Here is a 20,203-nt window from a genome sequence, read left to right on the forward strand (position 1 = left end):
CACCCCTAGAGCCCATCGCCTGGGCTTCTCCCCCCCCCCCCCCCCCGCCGGGAAGGAGAGGGGGCACACTCGTGTAGAGGGCCCTCCCAGCCGCCAGGGGTCGGGCTTGGGGCGGCCCAGCCAGGGGCGGAAGGAGCCTCCGGGGTCATCGCGGCGGGGGGGGGGTTACTGTCGCGGCGGGGGGGGGCGGGGGGGGGTCAGCAGGAGGAGGGAGGGGGCGGGAGCGGAGCGAGCGGGCTCGCGGAGCGGGAGCCGAAGCCGGGCTGCGGGATCACGCGCACAGTCGGGGCCGCGGCCGCGGCGGAATAACGGAGGCGCGCGGCGGCTGCGGCGGGAGGGGCGCCGAGCTGTGCGGGCTGCGGCTCCCCCTGGGCGGGCGCCCCCAGCTCCCCGCCTGCGCTCGGGGCTCGCTTCGGGCCAGGTTTCCGCGCGCAGCCCTCCAGCGCGCGGCGGGCGGGGAGCCCGGCCGGAGCCACCGCGGGCGCGGGATGTCCGGGGCCGGGTAAACATCCCGCCGTCCTCCCCGGCCTCCCCCCCCTCCCCGAAGAGGGGGCGGGGGGAGGGGGGGGCCCGGCCGCCCCGCGAGGAGCCCCGAAGCAGGTAGGTGGGAAGAGGGCAGGGGGTGACCGGGGAGGGCTCCTTTTCCCCCCTTCGCTGCACATCTGGTTCCGGTTCCTTTCTCCTAGGGAAGCGAAAGTGTGTGTGTGTGTGTGGGGGGGGGTGCAATGGGAGGGAACACCCCCCCTCCCCCTCCAGGAGCTGCTCCTAGGTCCTGGTCACCCCTCGCTGATGTTTCCGTCCCATTGTCGCAGGCACCTGTTCCCCCGAGCCTCCCCCAGTTGGGGACCCCTGCCCCCCCAGCCTCGGCCGCCTTCCCCGTCCGCTTAGTCGCATCTCTCACCCTTCCCATTTTCTGGGCTGGGGGTGTGGGTACCATCGGGGGAGGGCGGAGAGAAAGTACCACCTGTGCTCCTCCTGGGAGGAAGCCTGGCAAGATGCCTCCTTCTGGAAGGGAAGGGGAGGGGGGAGGAGAGAGATGTTTCTGGTCCACGAGGGGAGCCGTAGAAGAACTGGGGTCATGAGAAGAGGGAGCCAAAGCCAGGGCCCAGGCCACCTAGGAGGTCAGTGCCTGCTGGGTAGTGAGTGGGGTGAGGGAGCCAGCCATGCCAGGTGGGAAGCTGAGGAGCTAAATTGGGATCCTGACGCTGCCTGCCTTATGGTCTCACCTCCCAGGAGAGGGGTAAGAGCTAAATTTAGCAGGGGGAGGGGGGGATAGAGTAGACCGGGGGCCAGGTTGGAGCCAAGTCAGGTCCCCTTGGTTTCTCCTACTTCTTTATCTCTGAGGTAGGGGTAGATACTGAGATTTTGAGGGGGAGAAATACAGAGATCATTAAGGGTCAATGCGTTGCAGCCGGTTTCTGCCCTTTCCGATCAGTATAAGCTCCCTGCTGGGGATACCACTGTAAGGGTTTCCTCTGCAGCGCTCCATCCCCCCCACCCCCCCATACGTTGACTTCCGTCTGGCCTAGCTACAGCTTCCCCTTGGCTGTTTCAGGAAGTTACCTCCCTTCCCCTCTGATGCATCCCCCCCCTTTTCTCAGCCTGGCTGCACCGCCATAATCTCTGAGCTGCCATTACCCCAGGGCTCCCCAGGACCCCCTACCCCCTGCCAGGAACTCCCTCTCCCCCTGGTGCTGGGCTATGGAAACAGGTGAGAGGGGGACAGGCAAGGGACCCAGCCTGGGTGGGCCTGCTTCCAACCATGGGCTTGTGGGTGGGGGAGCAGAAGGAAAGGCAGAACCTCTCTCTTCTCTCTGGTCTTCATGGGGCCTACAGATCAGAAAGGGGATTGGATGGGTTAGATAAATAGGTAGAGTTAGCCCGTAGGTCTTTACGGAGGATGGAGTAGTCATTGTGATTTTGTAGCCCTGCTTCTTATGGGAAGTCAGAAGGGGAGGGAGGTCACTTGGATAGCAGAGGTTTGGTGCTTGTTGGAGTGAGCCCTAGAAGAGCGTTGGCCAGATTAGATCGCTCCCGTCATATCACAGCTAAGGTACCAAGGTTATCAATCCTTTAATAAGTCTGTGAAGTCAGCATGATGTCACAGCTAACCCCTGTGATAGCAGTACTAGGGTACAAGCCCTAACATAATCGGTTGAGATTACTTTAATACCTGTGGTGGGGAAGCCCTTTAAGAAAGTACAAGATTATTCTAGTACAAGGATTTTGGGGATGGAAAGGGGGTTGGGGGATTCAGGTTGAGCAAGGGTAGTGGTGATGTCACTGTAATGTTACTTGAGGGACCTGTTCTCTTTAAGGAGACTAGGTAGGCTGTGAGGTCATGGTGATGTCATAAGTGGGAGAGTTCAGGATTGGTCAATCTCCTATGGTGCTTCTCTGAGTGAGTGTGGTAGGGGAAGGAGGATGAGGGTCATTTAGTTGCCATAGCAACTTTGCCTTCTTCCCATCCCACCCCTTCCATCTTACACTCTTCCTTACTTTGTCCCTTCTAGATGCAGTAAGTGAAGGGGGGGCCATGGCAGAGGAGCGGCCCCCCCGGCTGGTGGATTACTTTGTGGTGGCTGGGCTTGCAGGGAGTGGAGGAGCAGTCCCTGAGGAAACTGGGGGTCCTGAGCCAGGGGGCCCCCTGCGCCCACCCCGTCCAGCAGAACCTATCACAGATGTAGCCATCATTGCCCGGGCTCTGGGAGAAGAGGTGCCCCAAGGATACACTTGTATTCAAGCCTCAGCTAGTGGCCACCCCCTGGAGCTCAGTGCTGGACTTCTGGGTGGCTCCCAGCCCACCATCTGCTATCGAAGAGGACGAGACAAGCCTCCCCTTGTTGAGTTAGGGTGAGTGACCACCCTAGCCACTGGCCTGGCCAGGGGCCTTGGAAGAGGGTAGGAATGGGGCATGAACAGAACAGTCTAAATGACATGACCAAGAAGGGTAGGGAGTGCAGTTAAAGAGGGGGAAAGGACAAAGGAGGGAAGGGAAGGGACGGGGATGAAAAGGCTAAATAAAGAAGCAAGATGGATAGCAGAAGCAAATGAAGTAGAAGGGGGAACAAATTAAGAAGGATGGAGTCCAAAGAGGAGGCTTCAGGCTTGGTGTGGGGTAAGGAGGGTATTGAAGGTTCAGCAGGATTGGGGCAGCTCTTCCCGTGTCATGTGCTGCTGATGTTCTTTCTCCTTAACTCACCAGGGTTTTATATGAGGGGAAGGAACATCCTAAACCAGGTTTCCAGGTGCTGGAGACAACGCCCTATAGCCACTCTGCCAACCTGGCTCCTCCAGGCCCTGGGCATCCCCGCACCTACCTCACTTATCGGCGGGCAGCTGAAGGGGCAGGGCTGCATGCCCTGGGGATTACTGATCTCTGTCTGATCCTGCCCAGCAAAGGCGAGGGAACCCCCCACACATACTGCCGCCTGCCTCGAAATCTCAATCCTGGCATGGTGAGCGGGGAGGGCACAAACAAGAGATGGGGCAGGGTGGTGGATCGTGTCTGACCTGGAGAGGTCAGGAGCTGAGAAGGAATCCTGGCTTCTAGGGGTCAGGGAACAAACATTACAAGAGCAGGTACCCTGGGGGCTAGGAACACTGAGGACTGGAGGAGTCATAGGAGATCTGGAGCAGGGTACCGGGAGCCCCCTTCCCATCTGAACTCCTCCTCTTGTCTGTCTTGTTCAGTGGGGCCCAGCTGTCTACTTGTGCTACAAGGTGGGCCTGGCGAAGGCCAATACGCTCGTCTATGAGGCAGGTTGGTAGCACGCACTCTATTCATTCCATTTCTCCATGCTCCCCTGTGTTCTCATCCTCTGCTCTTTGTAAAGTTTTCCCACTCTTCATGGTTCCCATTGCCTCCCCCTAAAACCCGGGTGCTTCACACACTTTTTTTTGTTTTGTTTTGTTTTGTTTTTTAGTGAGGCACTTGGGGTTAAGTGACTTGCCCAGGGTCACACAGCTAGTAAGTGTTAAATGTCTGAGGCCGGATTTGAACTCTCCTGACTCCAGGGCCGGTGCTCTATCCACTGCGCCATCTAGCTGCCCCATTTCACACACTTTTAATAAACTGCTTGAACCCTTATTAAGTGGTAGCATTTTCTCCATGTACCTCCCCATGCCTTTGAGTGTCCATCTTCTCCACTGTATCTGCTCATGTGCCCTCTCCTCTTGGGCCCTGTGGACTCATGGAATCTGACAGAAGCTCCTTTTTCTTCCGTCATGCCTGGTACTCAGAACTGCTAGGCCGGTATCCAGAGCAGGACAACGAGGCGTTCCCACTGCCTGAGTCTGTGCCTGTCTTCTGCTTGCCTATGGGAGCCACCATTGAATGTTGGCCTGCCCAGACCAAATACCCAGTGCCCGTCTTCTCCACTTTCGTGCTCACGGGTGCTGCTGGTGACAAGGTAGGACGGGAGGGAGGAGGAGGGAGGAGAGTTCTGGGGAGGGGGTGATGAGGGAAGCCATTCTGACCTGTCGCCCTCCCCCAAGGTCTATGGTGCAGCCCTGCAGTTCTACGAGGCATTCCCCCGGGCTCGGCTGTCAGAGCGGCAGGCCAGGGCGCTGGGGCTGTTGAGTGCAGTGGACCGGGGCCGGGCACTGGGTGGCCGGGCTGTGCGTGGCCGCCGGGCTGTGGCGGTGCTGTCCCGGTGGCCTGCCTTCTCTGCTTTCCGTGCCTTCCTCACCTTCCTTTATCGTTACTCTGTCTCTGGCCCCCACCGCTTGCCCTTGGAAGCGTGAGTGCTGGCCCCGCCTGGGGAGAGGGCTTAGCAGGAGAGAAGGATGGGAGGGATTTGAGAAGTAAAAGGGGTCACTGAGCATGGGAAGGGTATATGGGGGAGGTACATGATGGGAATGAGAAATAAAGGAGGCCCGGAGGATGAATGGGAAAAGGAATATGAAGGAACTGAGAACCTAAGAGGAAATGGGTAGAAGGGCTAGAGGATGGGGTCTAGATTAGGGAGATCTGCTCCCTGACCTGCTACCTTCTCCCCTCCACCTTTCCCAGGCACATCTCCCACTTCATGCACAATGTTCCCTTCCCCTCCCCTCAGAGACCCCGGATCCTGGTACAGGTGAGAGCTGGGGCCTGGCCTGGGGCAGGACAATGGGGCTTCAGTGGTTCAGAACTTTCCCCTATTCACTAATGGCTCTGTCTTCTGTACTTCCAGATGTCTCCCTATGACAACCTGCTCCTCTGTCAACCTGTTTCATCTCCCTTGCCTCTGAGGTAGGTGCCCAAATGGGTGGAGAGTGGGTACTGGGATTCAAGTTGGGCACTGCCCATTAGACAGATAGACATCTAATCTAATTGAGCAAGTCCCTTGTCCTTCCCTCCAGGAATTAGGTAATTACCTGAGGATCTAGGGTGGTGTCTTTTTTGAAGTTGGTTAAGACCTTTTAGGGGATTTCCCTGGCGACTCACTGCATTTGGGTGTGGGGCATTGCCTTGCAGCGGTGCCAGCTTCTTACAGCTGCTACAGAGCCTGGGGCCTGAGCTGGCAGTAACTCTGCTGATTGCCGTCCTTACTGAGCATAAACTTCTGGTTCACTCTCTTCGGCCTGACCTGCTTACCAGTGTTTGTGAGGCCCTGGTCTCTGTGAGTCCCTTATCCTCACTTACCTTGGACTCCAGAATTTTCCTCTGAACCCCTCCTCCAGGATTATGTTTATCCGGGATAGTCATTCCTAGCCAAAACCTTCCCTTAGGCTATTGGACCCCTCCCAGGATTCCCCTCTGGTCTCCCCCTTCCCCCTCCCAAGACTTAACCCAGAGAACGTGTTCTCCCTTGGCACCAACACCTAGGCAGATTCCTTGCCTGGGTCTCTTCCCTCTTCCTTTGTTCAGTCTTAGAGATTCTTAGCCTGGGATCCTGTTTCTGTGGTGGTTCTCCCTCCCAGTCCTTCAATCCTCTTGGCCCTTCCCCTTGTTTGCCATTCTTGTTTCCCTGGACCCCAGGGTTTACCCCTTCTCACCTCCTACCCCCTGCCCCAGATGATCTTCCCACTGCACTGGCAGTGCCCCTACATCCCTCTCTGCCCACTGGTGCTGGCAGATGTGCTGAGTGCCCCAGTACCCTTCATCGTGGGCATCCACTCCAGCTACTTTGACCTGCATGACCCACCTGCCGATGTCATCTGCGTTGACCTTGACACCAACACGCTCTTCCAGTGAGAAGGATGGTGGCTGTGGCTTGAGGGTGGTGGGGCTGGCATGGGTAGAAAGTGCAGGCAGAGTTAGGGTGGGCATAAGGGGTAGCACAGGATGAGCAAGGGCTTCAGCCACAGATTTGGGGGCATTTTAGGAGTAGGGTTGAAAAATGTGGATTACATTTCCTTCTCTGCCATGTGCCTCACAGGACTGAGGAGAAGAAGCTGCTCTTGCCCAGGGCCCTTCCCCGCCGGCCATACAAAGTGCTGCTGAACACGCTGACAGCTCTCCACCAGCAGCTGGACCAGAGTGAGCATTACTGGGGACTGGCAGTTCTCATCGTTTGGGGTCAGGGTTATGTCTAACCATTTGAAGGGGTTGTGGAGGACTTGAAAATTATATGGGCAGATTTAGGGAATCTAGAAGTTATTTCAGAGGGAGTAAGTGGACTCAAAATTCAGTTTAGTAAGAGGGAGGAACAGAAACGATTAGAAGAAAATGCCTAAAAGCATCCAAATAGAATGGAGAGGTTGAGGGCATGGCCAGGGTACTTGAAACTGTCCTATTTGGGAATAGTTTTCTGTCCTGCTATTGGAGGGAAGGAGAATTAGTAGAATGTACACGGAAGGGTGGGAAGTGAGGCAGACATCACGTCTACCCTCCCTTCGTTGCCCTGTCCCTCAGCATACACGAGGCCCGAGGAGGAGGCGTCTTTGGAGTTTCTATTGACTGACTATGAGGCAGTGTGTGGGAGACGGGCACGACTGGAGCGGGAAGTCCAAGGTGCCTTCCTTCGCTTTATGGCGTGTCTGCTGAAGGGCTATCGAGCCTTCCTCCGACCACTCACCCAGGCACCCTCTGAGAGTGCTCGAGATGTTGAGAACCTCTTCTTTCTGCAGGGTAAGAGTGCAGAGCTGCACAGAGTCCCCAGGGTGATGTCAGGTGGGGTGTGGCAGGCTCAGAGATTGGACTGTTGGCAGGAAGAGATGAGCAGAATGCCAGGGAGAAGACAAGTAGGGGACAGTGGGAGGCCAGTAAGGCCATCGACCCTCTCCGTCTTTGAGGAGCTCCCAGTTTGATTGGGGAGACAAAACAATTGGAGAGGAAACATAGTAATCCATTGGGACAGAGCTCTGACCATCCATTCTGGAGCAGAGCTGGTCAGTCCTGGGAGGGGGTGATGCCTGAAGGAGCATTTTGAGGAGCACCTGCCAAGGAAATGCTAGCTTTGGGTAGTGCCTGTTGGAGGCAGTGTGGCCAGCATTGCTCTCCTTTGCATCTGTATAAGATGCTTTGCATTAAACTCATCTGAACTTCACAACAATCCTATGAAGTAAGTGGTATTGTTATCCCCATTTTATAGCTAAGAGGACTGAGACTCACACAGCTAGTACATGTTGAGGCAGGATTTGAACCCAGGTCTTCTTTGTGGAAAGAGTGCTGGGTTTGGTATCAGTGGAACCCTACCAGGGTTCAAATCCTATCACCAACACGGAAATTATATGACTCTGAGCAGCTCTCCTAATCTGAGTTTCAGCCCTCTTGTCTCTAAAGGGGGTATCCTAAAACCTGGACTACTTCACAGGATTGTTGTGAGGATCAAACTAGATCATCCATATAAAAGGCTTTGGAACCCTTCAAGTGCTACGTAAATGTCAGCTGTCATTTAATCATAAAGCATTTATTGCCATTAAAGCATGCTATGTGCCAGAGGCTGTGGTAGGCGCTGGGGGGGGGGGCGGTGCAGGGAAGCTGTGGGGGAGCAGATACAGGGTAATGTGGGGCTGGGCACTGGCCTCAAGTGGCAAAACGAAATGTTATGGGGGGCAGCTAGGTGGCGCAGTGGATAGAGCACCGGTCCTGGAGTCAGGAGTACCTGAGTTCAAATTCGGCCTTAGACACTTAACACTTACTAGCTATGTGACCCTGGGCAAGTCACTTAACCCCAACTGCCTCACCAAAAAAACAAAACAAAACAAAACAAAAACGAAATGTTATGGTTATGATCACCGTGAGAGGGAGGGAAGATCCCAGAGTGGCATTGGTTGGGTAGGGCCAATGGCCAGTGCCCTTCAGAAAGAGTTCCCTGAAGAGTGGGCATTATTGGGGCGCCCCATCACCCTCTTTTCCATTCACAGGCTTCCTAAAGTCCCGAGAACGCTCCAGCCACAAATTCTATGCCCAGCTGTTACACACGCAGATGTTCTCACAGTTCATTGAAGAATGCTCCTTTGGCTCTTCCCGCCATGCAGCCCTGGAGTTCTTTGACTCTTGTGTTGACAAGGTAGCTCTCGTCATCTCATCTTCACGGTTCTGCTTTGTGCCTGTGTACCACAGGCTTTGTGTTCCTCCTCTCCTCAGGCTATGTCTCTCTGCTCCCAAGCTGTGTTTCTGTCCCTTCAGTTTTCCCCACATTTAGCTGCCTGCCTCTCTTGGGCTTTCCCTGCCTCCTTCATCTTTGTGTTGTGTCCCCACTGCCGTACTAATTCCCCTTCAGGTTCACCCAGAACAGGAGAAGCCGGAGCCTGTGCCCTTGGTGGAGCTAGAGGAGCCATCAGGCAGTGAGCTCACAGTCTTCATCACCCCCCCTGAGGAGCCCCCAGTGGCTGAGGGCAGTGACTCGGCTCCTCTATACTGGTGAGGTCCTGCCCCCACCCCTACTCCTTTCAATTCCCCTGCAAGGTCCCTAGTGGCTATTCATACCCACTGAGAGTGCCGTCCTGTGACCCCTCCAGTTACGATGGGTTCCCTGAGCTTCGGGCCGAACTGTTTGAGCCCCCCCAGGAACAACCTGGACTCTCTCCTGCACCGGGCCCCTCTCGAAGCGCACCCAGCAGCCCTGCTCCACGACGCACCAAACAGGTAATCAGTAGGTGTTCACTTTGGGGGACCAGGGAGTGTCACAGACTCCTGGAACTGTGTCTGCTCTTTCTAATCTCTGGGTCAGATTCTTCCTCATCCATGCTTAACTATTTGGACATCAGTGGTCCCAAAGGGACTATACCCACCTTTCCTTTGGGAATCCAGATCCTTTCCTTCTTTCTGGGTATTCAGGTGACCTCTTTCAGGTATACCCCGACCTTTAGGGATGTGTCATTCTGCTCTTGCACCATAGACTTACTCTGCCAAGGAACTCTGAGCAGAACATTAAAGATGTCCACCTGACCTAGGTATCCTCTCTGCTCCTTAGTACCTGCTGGGCATCCTATTCTTGACACTTTTTTCATTCTGGTGCCTGGCAGGAGATGAAGGTCGCACAGCGGGTGGCCCAGAAGTCAGCAGCCGTGCCTGAGCTCTGGGCACGGTGCCTGCTGGGGCACTGTTACGGGCTGTGGTTCCTGTGCTTACCTGCCTATGTTCGGTCTGCCTCTTCTCGAGTGCGGGCTCTACATACCGCCTACCAGGTTCTTCGGCAAATGGAAAGCAGAAAGGTGGTGCTGCCTGATGAGGTGGGCATCAGAAGAGGGCTATCGAGGCAGAGGGAAACATGGTAGGGAGAAGATGGAGAGCAGTCAGAGTGACAAAGGACGTTGGGGGTCTGTAGTGATGATAGGGAGTGGAATAAATGGGGGTACATGGGAGAGAAAGAGGATGCCATGGTGAGGGGTTCAGAGGACTGAGGCTAAGAACGTCATGGTAAGGAGTGGGGACTGATGGGGGACGGAGATCGCATAGGGTGAATGGGCGGTGCTGAGACCCGAGGCCTGTCTTGTGCAGTCAGGCCCTCTTCATCCCTCACCCTGTGCAACTGCCCCTAGGTGTGTTACCGTGTGCTAATGCAGCTTTGCTCACACTATGGAGAGCCTGTGCTGTCTGTACGTGTCATGCTGGACATGAGGAGGGCAGGCATTGTGCCCAACACTATCACCTATGGTTACTACAACAAGGTGCCTACTGCTGGAATGGAGATGGCGGGGTGGGGGAGTGGGGCCTAGAGTGGAGCCACAGACAGGCCAGGGAAGTCCATAAGCAACTCTGCTGCCACCCCCCCCCCCCCAGCATTGGCTCCTCTCCTGAGGACACAGCTGCTTCTTCCCCTCCCTTCCCCTGTGGGCTTCGTGTCCAATCAGGAGGAGCCTGCTGGCTGTTTCTTCTTGACCCTCTTCATAAGTGTGCCCCACTTTGGGCAACTACATCCTAGGTGGAGTGTTTGTGGGTTACCTGTAGACGCAGGGTAGGGAAGGGATAGGATTTTGATGCCAACTCCAGGAGCCGGTAGGGATGTTCCCCATGTGGGGCACAGAAGAGAGAGGGCTCTATCTCAGCATAATAGGTGCTTTGTCCAGCAGGCTGTGCTAGAAAGCAAGTGGCCATCGGGCACCACAGGTGGCCGTCTACGTTGGGCCAAGCTCCGGAACGTGGTCCTGGGAGCTGCTCAGTTCCGTCAGCCCCTTCGGGAGCGGAGGCAGCAGGAACAGGCATTGAGGGGGGCAAGAAGTTCCCAGCCAGGTGGGTAGGGGGGGCAGTAGTATGGAGGGAGGCCAAAGGGACTGGGTAGGTCCAGACTGGGAAAAAATGTATTAGGTCAAGAGCCTGAGGAAAGCTACAAGTGCTTGGGCTTGTTTGAGGGTTGGAGAGGCTATTGCTTAGCAGGCACAATAATGAAGACATGCCTTCCCCACCTTAGGTCTGTGCATTGGTGGTGGTTGGGGGGAGGGAGGCAGGGCTCTTTGTCTCTCATCCTTAGACACTGTACCTACCTGAAGCTCTTTTGCAGAGCCCCGCCTGGAGCGGCCCTCCCCGACCCGTCCCCTTCATCGCCAGACCACCTGGGCAGGGCGAAGCCTTCGGGACCCAGCCTCTCCCACTGGGCGGCTGGTGAAGAGTGGTAGTCTGGGTAGTGCCCGAGGGGCACAGCCTACTGTGGAGGCTGGTGTGGCACACAGTGAGTGCCAACATGTCCTCCTTACCCCACTTTCCTGATATCCCTGCCTCAGGAGAAAGTAGGACCTGTTGGGGGTGGGAGGGTTAGTGCCAAGTGGAATTTTTCCTAGAGTACAGGGGCTTCACATCATGGGTATCCATGTGCCCAAGGATTGTGTCTGTTCAATGGCGAGGACAGCTTGGGAAGGGAGAATCCCTCTCTTAGTAGTTTTGATGCTTAGAGGACGAGCACCATGCTCCCTGACCCTTCTCTTTCCCTTAGTGATAGAGGCCCTGGGTGTCCTAGAGCCCCAGGGGTCCCCTTTGTCCTGGCACGATGGCAGCCTCTCTGACGTAAGCCTGGCAAGTGAAGATCCAGCGCCTGGAGGCAGCCCTGGGGGAACAGGCATGGCTCTGAGTGCCCATTCAGCTGAGGCCCTAGATGGGCTGGGTGGGCAGGCACCCAAGACTGGCAAAAGGCAGGATGCAGTGGGTACTCCCCGGCGGGGAATAGGTGCCCGTCTGCAGCAGCTGCTCACCCCCTCCCGCCGCAGCCCTGCCTCTCGTGCCCCACCACCTGAGCCCTCAGACTTGCCCCTCCCAGCCCGCCGAAGTCCTATGGACAGCCTCCTGCGACCCCGGGAACGTCCAGGATCCACTGCCTCTGAGGTATTTAAGCTCAGGGAGAGGTGGCAAAAGGGCAACCTGCCATCTTTGGTTTTGGGGAGAGAGAGCACTTTCAGGAGTGTCTGAAGGCTGGTGCCCTAAAGAACTGAACATCTGCTACGGCCCACTGGATTGGCATAAGGAGAATCTAGTGCCTCCATGGGCTGGGCAGATTGAGCACTTAGGGTGGAGGTGACCATCCCAAGAGCTTTGGAGTGGGCACCAAACAGCCCTCTTGTCAACCCTCTGGTTTCCCATGCAGAGCTCCACATCTCTGGGTAGTGAGTGGGATCTCTCTGAAAACTCCCTCAGCAGCCTCAGCATTCAACGTTCCTCAGAGCGCCTCAGCGACACCCCCGGCCTCTCCCAGCCTCCCCCCGTCGAGGTAACATGGCTCTTTCCCCTCTTCTCCACTTGTAACGCTGCAGGCAGGAGTAGCAAGCTTGGGAAATAGGAAGATTTTGAATCTAGAGGGGATTCAGGGAAGGAAATCTGGCTTGGGGAAAGACAATGATTTTGAGAAGGAAAGCAGAGGGTGCTGGGAGCGGGAGGTGTTGCTCCTTATGCCACTGCCTTTCATGTCCCCTGCAGATTCTTCTGTCTAGCTGTTCTCTGTGTAGAGCTTGTGACTCCCTAGTATATGATGAGGAGATCATGGCCGGCTGGGCACCTGATGACTCCAACCTCAATACCACCTGCCCCTTCTGCTCTCGTCCTTTTGTGCCCTTGCTTAGTGTCCAGACCCTTGACTCCAGGCCCTGGTACCTAACGGGTCCATGGTGGGGAGAGGGGATGAGTTGGGAAAGAGTTGGACGAGCCAGGAGCTACTTTTCTAAACTCCCTTTTTTTCTCTGCTTGGCAGTGACCCTCACGGTACACCCACCTCTGCAGGTGCCAGTAATAGAGATGCTCCCGTGCCTGGGGGCCCTGGCCCTGTGCTCAGCGACCGAAGGCTCTGCCTTGCCCTAGATGATTCCTCTGTTTGTAATGGAGACACTGAGGTAGGGGTCGGGCCGGAGATAAATCAGTAGTGGGGGTGGACCCTGGGGGTGAGGATGAGGAAACCATGCTGGGTCCCTGGTTAGGGGAGGGGGGGGGGGCGTGACAGGAGCTTGCCAAAGAGAAAGGAAGAGTCCTAGGGATGAGGCAGCGAGTTGACTGCTTTTCTTCCTTCTTGGCCCTGGTGGGCAGAGTGCTCCCAGGAGAGTGGAAGGTGGGGCATGGGCGTACCTCAGCCCTCTGGTGCTACGCAAGGAGCTGGAGTCCCTGGTGGAGAATGAGGGCAGTGAGGTGCTCGCTTTACCGGAGCTTCCTGCTTCCCATCCCATCCTTTTCTGGAACCTGCTTTGGTACTTCCAGCGGCTTCGGCTGCCAAGCACCTTGCCTGGCCTCATCCTGGCTGCCTGTGATGGGCCCCCCCGAGCCCAGGTCAGTGCCCCCCACAAGGCTCTGGATTCCTGACTCTTTGCCCCTCTGTTTTCTTGTCCTGTGCTTGTTGTCTTTTGCTTCCATATCTTCTTCCATCTCTACCTAGTCCACTTCATCTCACACCCTCAAACTACTGCCTACTCCTTTTGCTTCCCTGTCCCCCACTTCCCATCCCTCTGCCCCCTGTCTTCCAGGCCTGGCTCTAACCCTCCCCCCAACCCCCAGGCCCCATCTCCTTGGCTGCCCTCAGAACCAGCTCTGGTGCAGGTACGACTGCTGTGGGATGTGCTGACCCCTGACCCTGACAGCTGTCCTCCCCTCTACGTCCTTTGGAGGGCTCACAGTGAGTTTGAAGCCTGGGCAGAGCAGGGGGAGAGAAGGATTTTTTCCCCTGCAGAAGGACCTGTGCTTCCAGTCTCCCTTTCTCGCCCTCCTAGGTCAGATCCCTCATCGGGTGGCATGGCCAGGCACCGCCCCTGCACCTCTGAATCTTGCTCTGCTGGAGGCCCTGCTTTTCCATGTGGGATTCAATGAAGTGCACAAGGCCATAGCGCTGCTCCTGGATACCCTGGGCTCCCCGCCCGAGGGCCTGCACCTGCAGCGGTGAGCGCCCTTTTGGAATGCCCGCACTGTCTTCCCCTAGCTTCTCCAGACCCCAGCAGGGAAGCACGGCCAAGGCCACACAGGGCAGAGGCTGCAGAGCTGAGACTCATCCCAGGCTCCTTGTTCCACAGAAAGGCAATCTGTCCTCACTTCAGGCTTGTTCTTCCTGGGTAGCTACTCCTTCCCTACTCATTCCCCTTTAACTTTTCTACCTCCAGAAGTATCTACCGAGAGATTCTGTTCTTGACTATGGCTGCCCTGGGCAAGGACCATGTGGATATAGGTAAGGGGGAAGGAGAGACAAGGCAGAGGGAGCTGGGGACCTTTCTTCATTGAAAACCTCTGCACTGTGATGGTGCCTCAAAAGTCGTAATGTTGGGATAAATTAAAGCCTAGGCTCCAGACATACTGAAGGCATGTTTTGGGGATAGGATGAGGGCTTCAGTTTCCTGCCATCCTTAGATGTTTTGTTTACCTCTTCACGCACCACACTTCTCTCCTTTCCTCTGCCAGCGGCCTTTGACAAGAAGTACAAGGCAGCCTTCAATAAGCTGGCGAGCAGCTTGGGCAAAGAGGAGCTGCGGCGGCGGCGGGCACAGATGCCCACCCCGAAGGCCATCGACTGTCGCAAGTTTTTTGGGGCACCTTTGGAATGCTAGGGCCTCTGGGCCTCCCATCCCAGCTTAGGGGACAGAGGAATCTCCGGGTAATGTCTTTCCTTTGCTCCCCAAGATTAGGGAGTATGCCAGGCAGAATGCCAAGTCTGTGGGCATTGGTTGGGGCAGGAGAGGTCACTGATACCAAAAGTCACAAGTCCCCTTGTTTCTGACCCGCTTTTCTTGTGCTGATGTGGGAGGAGAGTTGGCACAGCTCTGCCTCTCCTGCCCTCCACAAATCCAGGTGCCTCCCTCTTTGGCACCCCTAGATTCATACTCACCTGTCATTTTAGAAGTTTTTGTTTTAAAAAACAACTGGAAAGATACAGAACTGCTGAACCTCTGCCTTGGTCCTGGGGGCAGGGGGAAGGGTGTTGTCACCTTCTCCCCTCCCAGGTCAGAAATGCTCTCCTTCCCATATGGGCCCACCCCTGCCTTCTGCCTCAATATTGATATTTTATTTTATGTTATTTATTGTGGAGCCACAACAGCTGCCTCGATTTTGGGGTCCCTGTTAAGATTAGAAAGGTGGGGAACTAAAATGCTTGGGCCCTGTAGTTGTATTCCCCTCCCCCTTGCCCTAAGAGAATGAGAACTCAGGGAGGCAGAAGCTTGGTTTCCCCACACACATTTTACGTCCCCACTTTCCGCCCCAGGAATTGGGGTGTTCTTCCCTCCTTTCCTTTACCCGGGGCTGCTTCACCCACCCAGGGCCCTGATCTGTGCAATAACGATTGTCTTTGAGGTTTTGTTGGATGTAAATACAGTAAAAGCTGCTTCTTTCTTTTCTTTGCTGTCTCCTCCTTCCTGTGTCCAGGGTGGGGAGGGGACTTCTTTCCTCCAAGATTCGGTCATCAGGTTGTGCCCTGAACAGGATTGATATCCCTTGTCTAGTTCTGGTGGGTTTTGCCTCTTTTGTCTTTCTCTGATAGAGGGAACCTCTCCCATTCTTGGGAGCATTGCCCATGGTGGTGCCAGTCTGTGGCACTTCCATCCCTCCCACACAATCGCCCCCTTGTCACTTCCCCTCCCACTTCTTGCCCTACACAAAGGGATCATTCTCTAGGGCCCTTGAGCTCATCTCTATACTTTGTCTCCCATTCCCATATTATGTCCTCCCCAAGTGCTCTAGGACCTTCCCAAAGATAATCCTTTTTCTGCTGGTATTCCCTCTTGTATTTAGACTTCCGGAACAGCTCACCTCCTTTCCCTTCGGGCTTCCTCCATCAAAGCAGTCACTTGGATGCACTGTACTGCAAAGGAGTGAGTCTGGGAACACACAAGGATTCTGCATTTAGGCTTTAGAAAAAGCTGAAGATGAAACCTGTCTGTAATATTTTCCGGATTCCTTAGCCTCAAAGAGGAATCCTGCTCCTCTCCTTCCCCAGAGTAATGAAATCTGCACAGGAAACAGCAGCTAGCAGAGCCACAAAACCAGTTACTAAAGTGAATTAGCCAACAAAACAAAAAGGCTTTGGGGGGGTTGTGGGCAGAAGTGTGGAGACACAGCTACTCACAGTAGCCTCCAGACTGGAGAGAGGAAGCTGGGGGAAAACAGCTCCTCAATATTGGGATCTTCTAAGCAAGCATCTTTCCCAAGTGTACTCTCTCCCAGGCCCAATGAGGCGATTTCCTTGAATTAGCTTCTCCTGCTAGAGACAGAGAAACTTCACCTCTGAGGGAACTCCTCCCTATTAAAAAAAAATAAAATTCTTTTACATTGTGTACCTTGGCAACAAGCATTCCAAGGTTCAAAGAAATGAAGAGTGCTATATGGGAGCAACCACAGAGCTTCTTAAAAAAGAAATGTGCCAGTGGTAACAAAATTGCCATATCCCCTTCTGTACTTGCTGTTTTCTGGGCATTTTAAGCAATGTTTTCTTGATGCACTTTCCTTTGTTCATCACTACCCATTAACTGGCTTCTTTTGTGACAAAGGCCTCCCCTTCGCCTACCCTCAACCTTTTTCCTAGAACGACTCCCCCAGCCGGCCTCTCACATCCTGATCCTTTCATCTTACAACTTTTAGGTCCTCTTCCCATGGTATTCCTACAGAGAACTGGGTGGCACAGTGGTTAGAGTGCTAGAACTAGAGTTAGGAAGACCTGAATTCAAATCTTGCCTCACTGACTGTACAACTTGAGGCATGACACTTAACCTCAGCTTCAGAATCCTCATTGTAAAATAGGCATAACAACAGGTTGTGAGGATGAAATAAACTAACATGTAAAGTGCTTTGCGGACCTTGAAGCACCATATAAATGGTAGACAGTAGTAGTAGTAGTAGTAGTAGTAGTAGTGGCAGTATAACAAATATTGTTTGGTCATTTTTCAGTCATCCAGCTCTCCATGATCCCATTTGGGGTTTTCTTGGCAGACATACTGGAGTGGTTTGCCATTTCCTCCTCCAGCTCATTTTGCAGATGAGGAAACTGAGGCAAACTGGGTTCAGTGACTTGCTCAGGGTCACACAGCTAATAAATGTCTAAGGCTAGATTTGAACTCAGGAAGACCAGCCTTCCTGACTAAGTGCCCAGTGCTCTGTGCACTATGGTGCCACCTAGCTGCCCTTGTGTAATGGATAGATCATTGAATTTGGGAGTCAAAAGACCTACATTGAAGTCATACCTCTGCTATGTGATCTGGAGCAAGTCCCAATCACTCTAAAATGGGAATCAATATTTGATTGCATGTCTTAAAGGGTTGTGAGGATTAAATAAGGTAATGCATCTAAATTGCTTTTCAAGGTTTCAAATTCTATAGACATGAATTCAGCAAGTATTTACTGTGTGTCTGCTATAGGATCAGCCCCATGCTAGCATCAAAGAAAACTGTATTTAAAGACATTTCTCAGTTGAATCTGAGAGTCCATCAGTTTGGATGATCCCCGAAATGATGCATTTCACAGTTCTTCCATGCCCTCCCATAAGTTCACCACTGGGGGTCCACTCAATAGCGTGATGACCTTCCTTGCTTTCTTCTGATGTCATAAGGATAACAGTAGGACGCTCTGGCTGTCCACTTCTCATTACTGGACTTTGGCATGTGACCAGCTCATCTTCCTTATCTTGATTTTTTCCTGATAATATCTTATACTCTTGCTCCTCAAAGTTCCTCATTAGTTAAATGTTGTAGTCTGCTCACTCCCACTGTGCAACTTTCCACTGCTCTCCCTGTGAGATACTCATTTTCATTTCTTTTTTTTTTTTAGTGGGGCAATGAGGGTTAAGTGACTTGCCCAGGGTCATACAGCTGTCAAGTGTCTGAGACCAGACTTGAACTCAGGTCCTCCTGAATCCAGGGCTGGTGCTTTATCCACTGTGCCACCTAGCTGCCCCACATTTTCAATTCCTTAAAGGCATCTGATGGTTTACATCCATATAACAACACTAGTAGAATACTGAGACTAAAAAGATATGCTTTTCTGGGAATAAGCCAGTCACTAAAGAAAGGGTATGATTCTAGGTCTTACCCTCAAGGAGTTTGCAAAATCTGATTTTCTTCTGATTCCACTAATGATGGTAATAATGATAACAAAACCCTCTAACCCCTAACCTGAGACCTGTGGATTGACAGAAACTAAGGGTCATACCTGGGTAGGCCAATAGCTATGCATACAACCTACAGCTGACATGCTCCTGGGACATCAAGAAACCTAGGAAACCAAAAGACAATACGTTATTCACTCATGTCTACAACCCTATAAGCAGCTTCCCTCTCCCAAACTATGAGGCCTGCCTATCAGTAAGCATTTAGAAAGGGAATTAGCAATCACTGAACCAGTGTGGCTTCATTAAGAACAGGTCATGCCAGACTAACCTCATTTCCTTTTTTGACAAGGTAACTAGACTGGTATATCAGGGAAATGCTGTAGACAATAGTATACATTGATTTCTTTTAAAATTATTTATTTCATTAAATATTTCCCAATTATATGTAAAAAAACCCTTAACATTTAAAAAATTTTGAGTTTGAAATTCTCTTCCTCCTGCCCTTCCCCCCTACTTGAGAAGGCAAGCACTTTGATTTAGGTTATACATGTGAGGTCATGCCAAACATTTCTATATTAGCCATGTTGCAAAGGAAAACAAAACAATAAAAATAAAGTGTTGGGGCTTTTAAAGTATGCTTCGATCTGCATTCAGAATTCAGTTTTCTCTCTGGAGGTGAATAGCATTTTGTACTATAGGTTCTTTGGAATTGTCTCAGATCCTTGTCTTGATCAGAGTAGCTAAGTCTTTCACAGTTGATCATCTTACAATATTGCTGTTACTGTGTACGATGTTCTGATTCTGTTCACTCCCCTTTGCATCAGTTCATATAAGTCTTCCCAGGTTTTTTCCTGAAACCATCCTCATCCTCATAGCATAGCAGTATTCCATCATAATCATATGCCATAGGTTGTTCAGCCATTCTCCAATTGTTGGGCATCTCTTCAATTTCAAATTCTTTGCCACCACAGAAAGAGCTGCTCTAAATGATTTTTGTACAAAATGTCCTTTTCCCTTTTTTTTTTTTTTTTTTGGTCTCTTGGGGATATAGCCCTTGTAGTATTGCTAGATCAAAGGGTATGCACAGTTTTATAGCCCTTTGGGCATAGTTGCAAATTGTTCTCTAGAATGTACCAGTTCACTACTAACAGTGCATTAGTGTTCTTTTCCCACATCCCTTCCAACATTTGCCATTTTCCTTTCTCTCATGTTAGACAATCTGATAGGTAGGAGATAGTATCTCAGAGTTGGTTTAGTTTATAATCAGTAGTGATTTAGAGCATTTTTTTCATAAGATTATAGATCACTTTGATTTCTTCTTCTGAAAACTGCCTGTTTATATCCTTTGACCATTTGTCAACTGTGGAATGCCTCTTATTTTTATAAATTTGGCTTGGTTCCCAATATATTTGAGAAATGAGGCCTTTATCAGGGAAACTTGTTGCAATTTTCCTCCACTTTCCTGTTTCTTTATTATTCTGACTGCATTAGTTTTGTGCAAAAGCTTTTTCATTTCATATAGACAAAATTATCTATTTTACTTCCCCAAATATCTATCTTTTGTTTGGTCATAAACTCTTCCCTTTTTTTTTTTTTGGTGAGGCAATTGGGGTTAAGTGACTTGCCCAAGGTCATACAGCTAGTAAAATAAGTGTGTAGAGTGTCTGAGGTTGGATTTGAACTCAGGTCCTCCTGAATCCAGGGCCGATGCGCTATCCACTGTGCCACCTAGCTGCCCCCCCTAATTTACTTATATTACCCTTTATACTTTATCTTGGTATACAATGTCAGATGTTGGTCTATGCCTAGTTTCTGTCAAGCTGCTTTCAAGTTTTTCCAGTAATTTTTGTCATATGCTGAGTTACCCCAAAAGCTTGGATCTTTTGGTTTATCAAACACTAGATTACTATGGTCATTTACTACTGTTATACGTTTATTTCAACAAAAGTATTTGACATGCTCTTTCTCATGTTATCCTTTTTTCTTTTTTTTTTTTGGTGGGGCAGTGAGGGTTAAGTGACTTGCCCAGGGTCACACAGCCAGTAAGTGTCAAGTGTCTGAGGCCGGATTTGAACTCAGGTCCTCCTGAATCCAGGGCTGGTGCTTTATCCACTGTAGCACCTAGCTGCCCCATATGCTATCCTTTTGGACAATAAGGGCTAGATGATAGTTACCAAGGCTTGGAACTAGTTGACTAACCAGATCAAGAAAGTAGTCATTAATGGAGAGAGGGAAGGTCTTAAACGAAGTGACACAGGAATCCTTTGCTTAACATTTTTTAAAAATTTGATTTAGAATTTAATTTTCCTAAATTACATGTAAAAACAAATTTTAACATT

The 20,203-nt window shown here is 52.2% G+C and overlaps 1 protein-coding gene across 7 annotated transcripts; it reads left to right on the plus strand.

The window, feature by feature from the left end:
* Positions 1–318: 318 nt before the first annotated feature.
* On the plus strand, positions 319–15,162 carry DENND4B (DENN domain containing 4B). Of its 7 annotated transcripts, none has more exons than XM_044002241.1 (28): positions 319–600; positions 2,514–2,853; positions 3,206–3,458; positions 3,694–3,763; positions 4,243–4,412; positions 4,498–4,742; positions 5,015–5,081; positions 5,178–5,236; positions 5,462–5,606; positions 6,002–6,177; positions 6,366–6,466; positions 6,842–7,057; positions 8,296–8,441; positions 8,655–8,794; positions 8,893–9,019; positions 9,400–9,606; positions 9,916–10,044; positions 10,447–10,606; positions 10,875–11,042; positions 11,304–11,689; positions 11,949–12,071; positions 12,278–12,447; positions 12,549–12,687; positions 12,878–13,114; positions 13,340–13,457; positions 13,552–13,717; positions 13,936–14,000; positions 14,231–15,162. In XM_044002241.1, exons 2-28 carry the CDS (start codon positions 2,537–2,539, stop codon positions 14,374–14,376), a joined length of 4,446 nt encoding a protein of 1,481 aa, XP_043858176.1. In that variant the 5' UTR covers positions 319–600; positions 2,514–2,536; the 3' UTR covers positions 14,377–15,162. The 7 variants fall into 7 exon arrangements, with proteins under 7 accessions (XP_043858176.1, XP_043858179.1, XP_043858178.1 ...); XM_044002239.1 differs by lacking the exon at positions 319–600 and adding an exon at positions 1,030–1,121; XM_044002242.1 differs by lacking the exon at positions 319–600 and adding an exon at positions 1,096–1,240.
* The last annotated feature ends 5,041 nt before the right edge of the window (positions 15,163–20,203 follow it).

The sequence above is a fragment of the Dromiciops gliroides genome, chromosome 4 (genome assembly GCF_019393635.1).
Source record: "Dromiciops gliroides isolate mDroGli1 chromosome 4, mDroGli1.pri, whole genome shotgun sequence".
Lineage (NCBI taxonomy): Eukaryota > Metazoa > Chordata > Mammalia > Microbiotheria > Microbiotheriidae > Dromiciops > Dromiciops gliroides.

Excerpts from the sequence above, each read along its gene's own strand:
- DENND4B (XM_044002239.1), top strand. The coding sequence starts at position 1,037 with ATGTTTCTGGTCCACGAGGGGAGCCGTAGAAGAACTGGGGTCATGAGA. Across the intron at positions 12,072-12,277 it reads CCCAGCCTCCCCCCGTCGAG|ATTCTTCTGTCTAGCTGTTC; the intron begins GTAACATGGCTC and ends TGTCCCCTGCAG. Across the intron at positions 13,458-13,551 it reads CGTCCTTTGGAGGGCTCACA|GTCAGATCCCTCATCGGGTG; the intron begins GTGAGTTTGAAG and ends TCGCCCTCCTAG.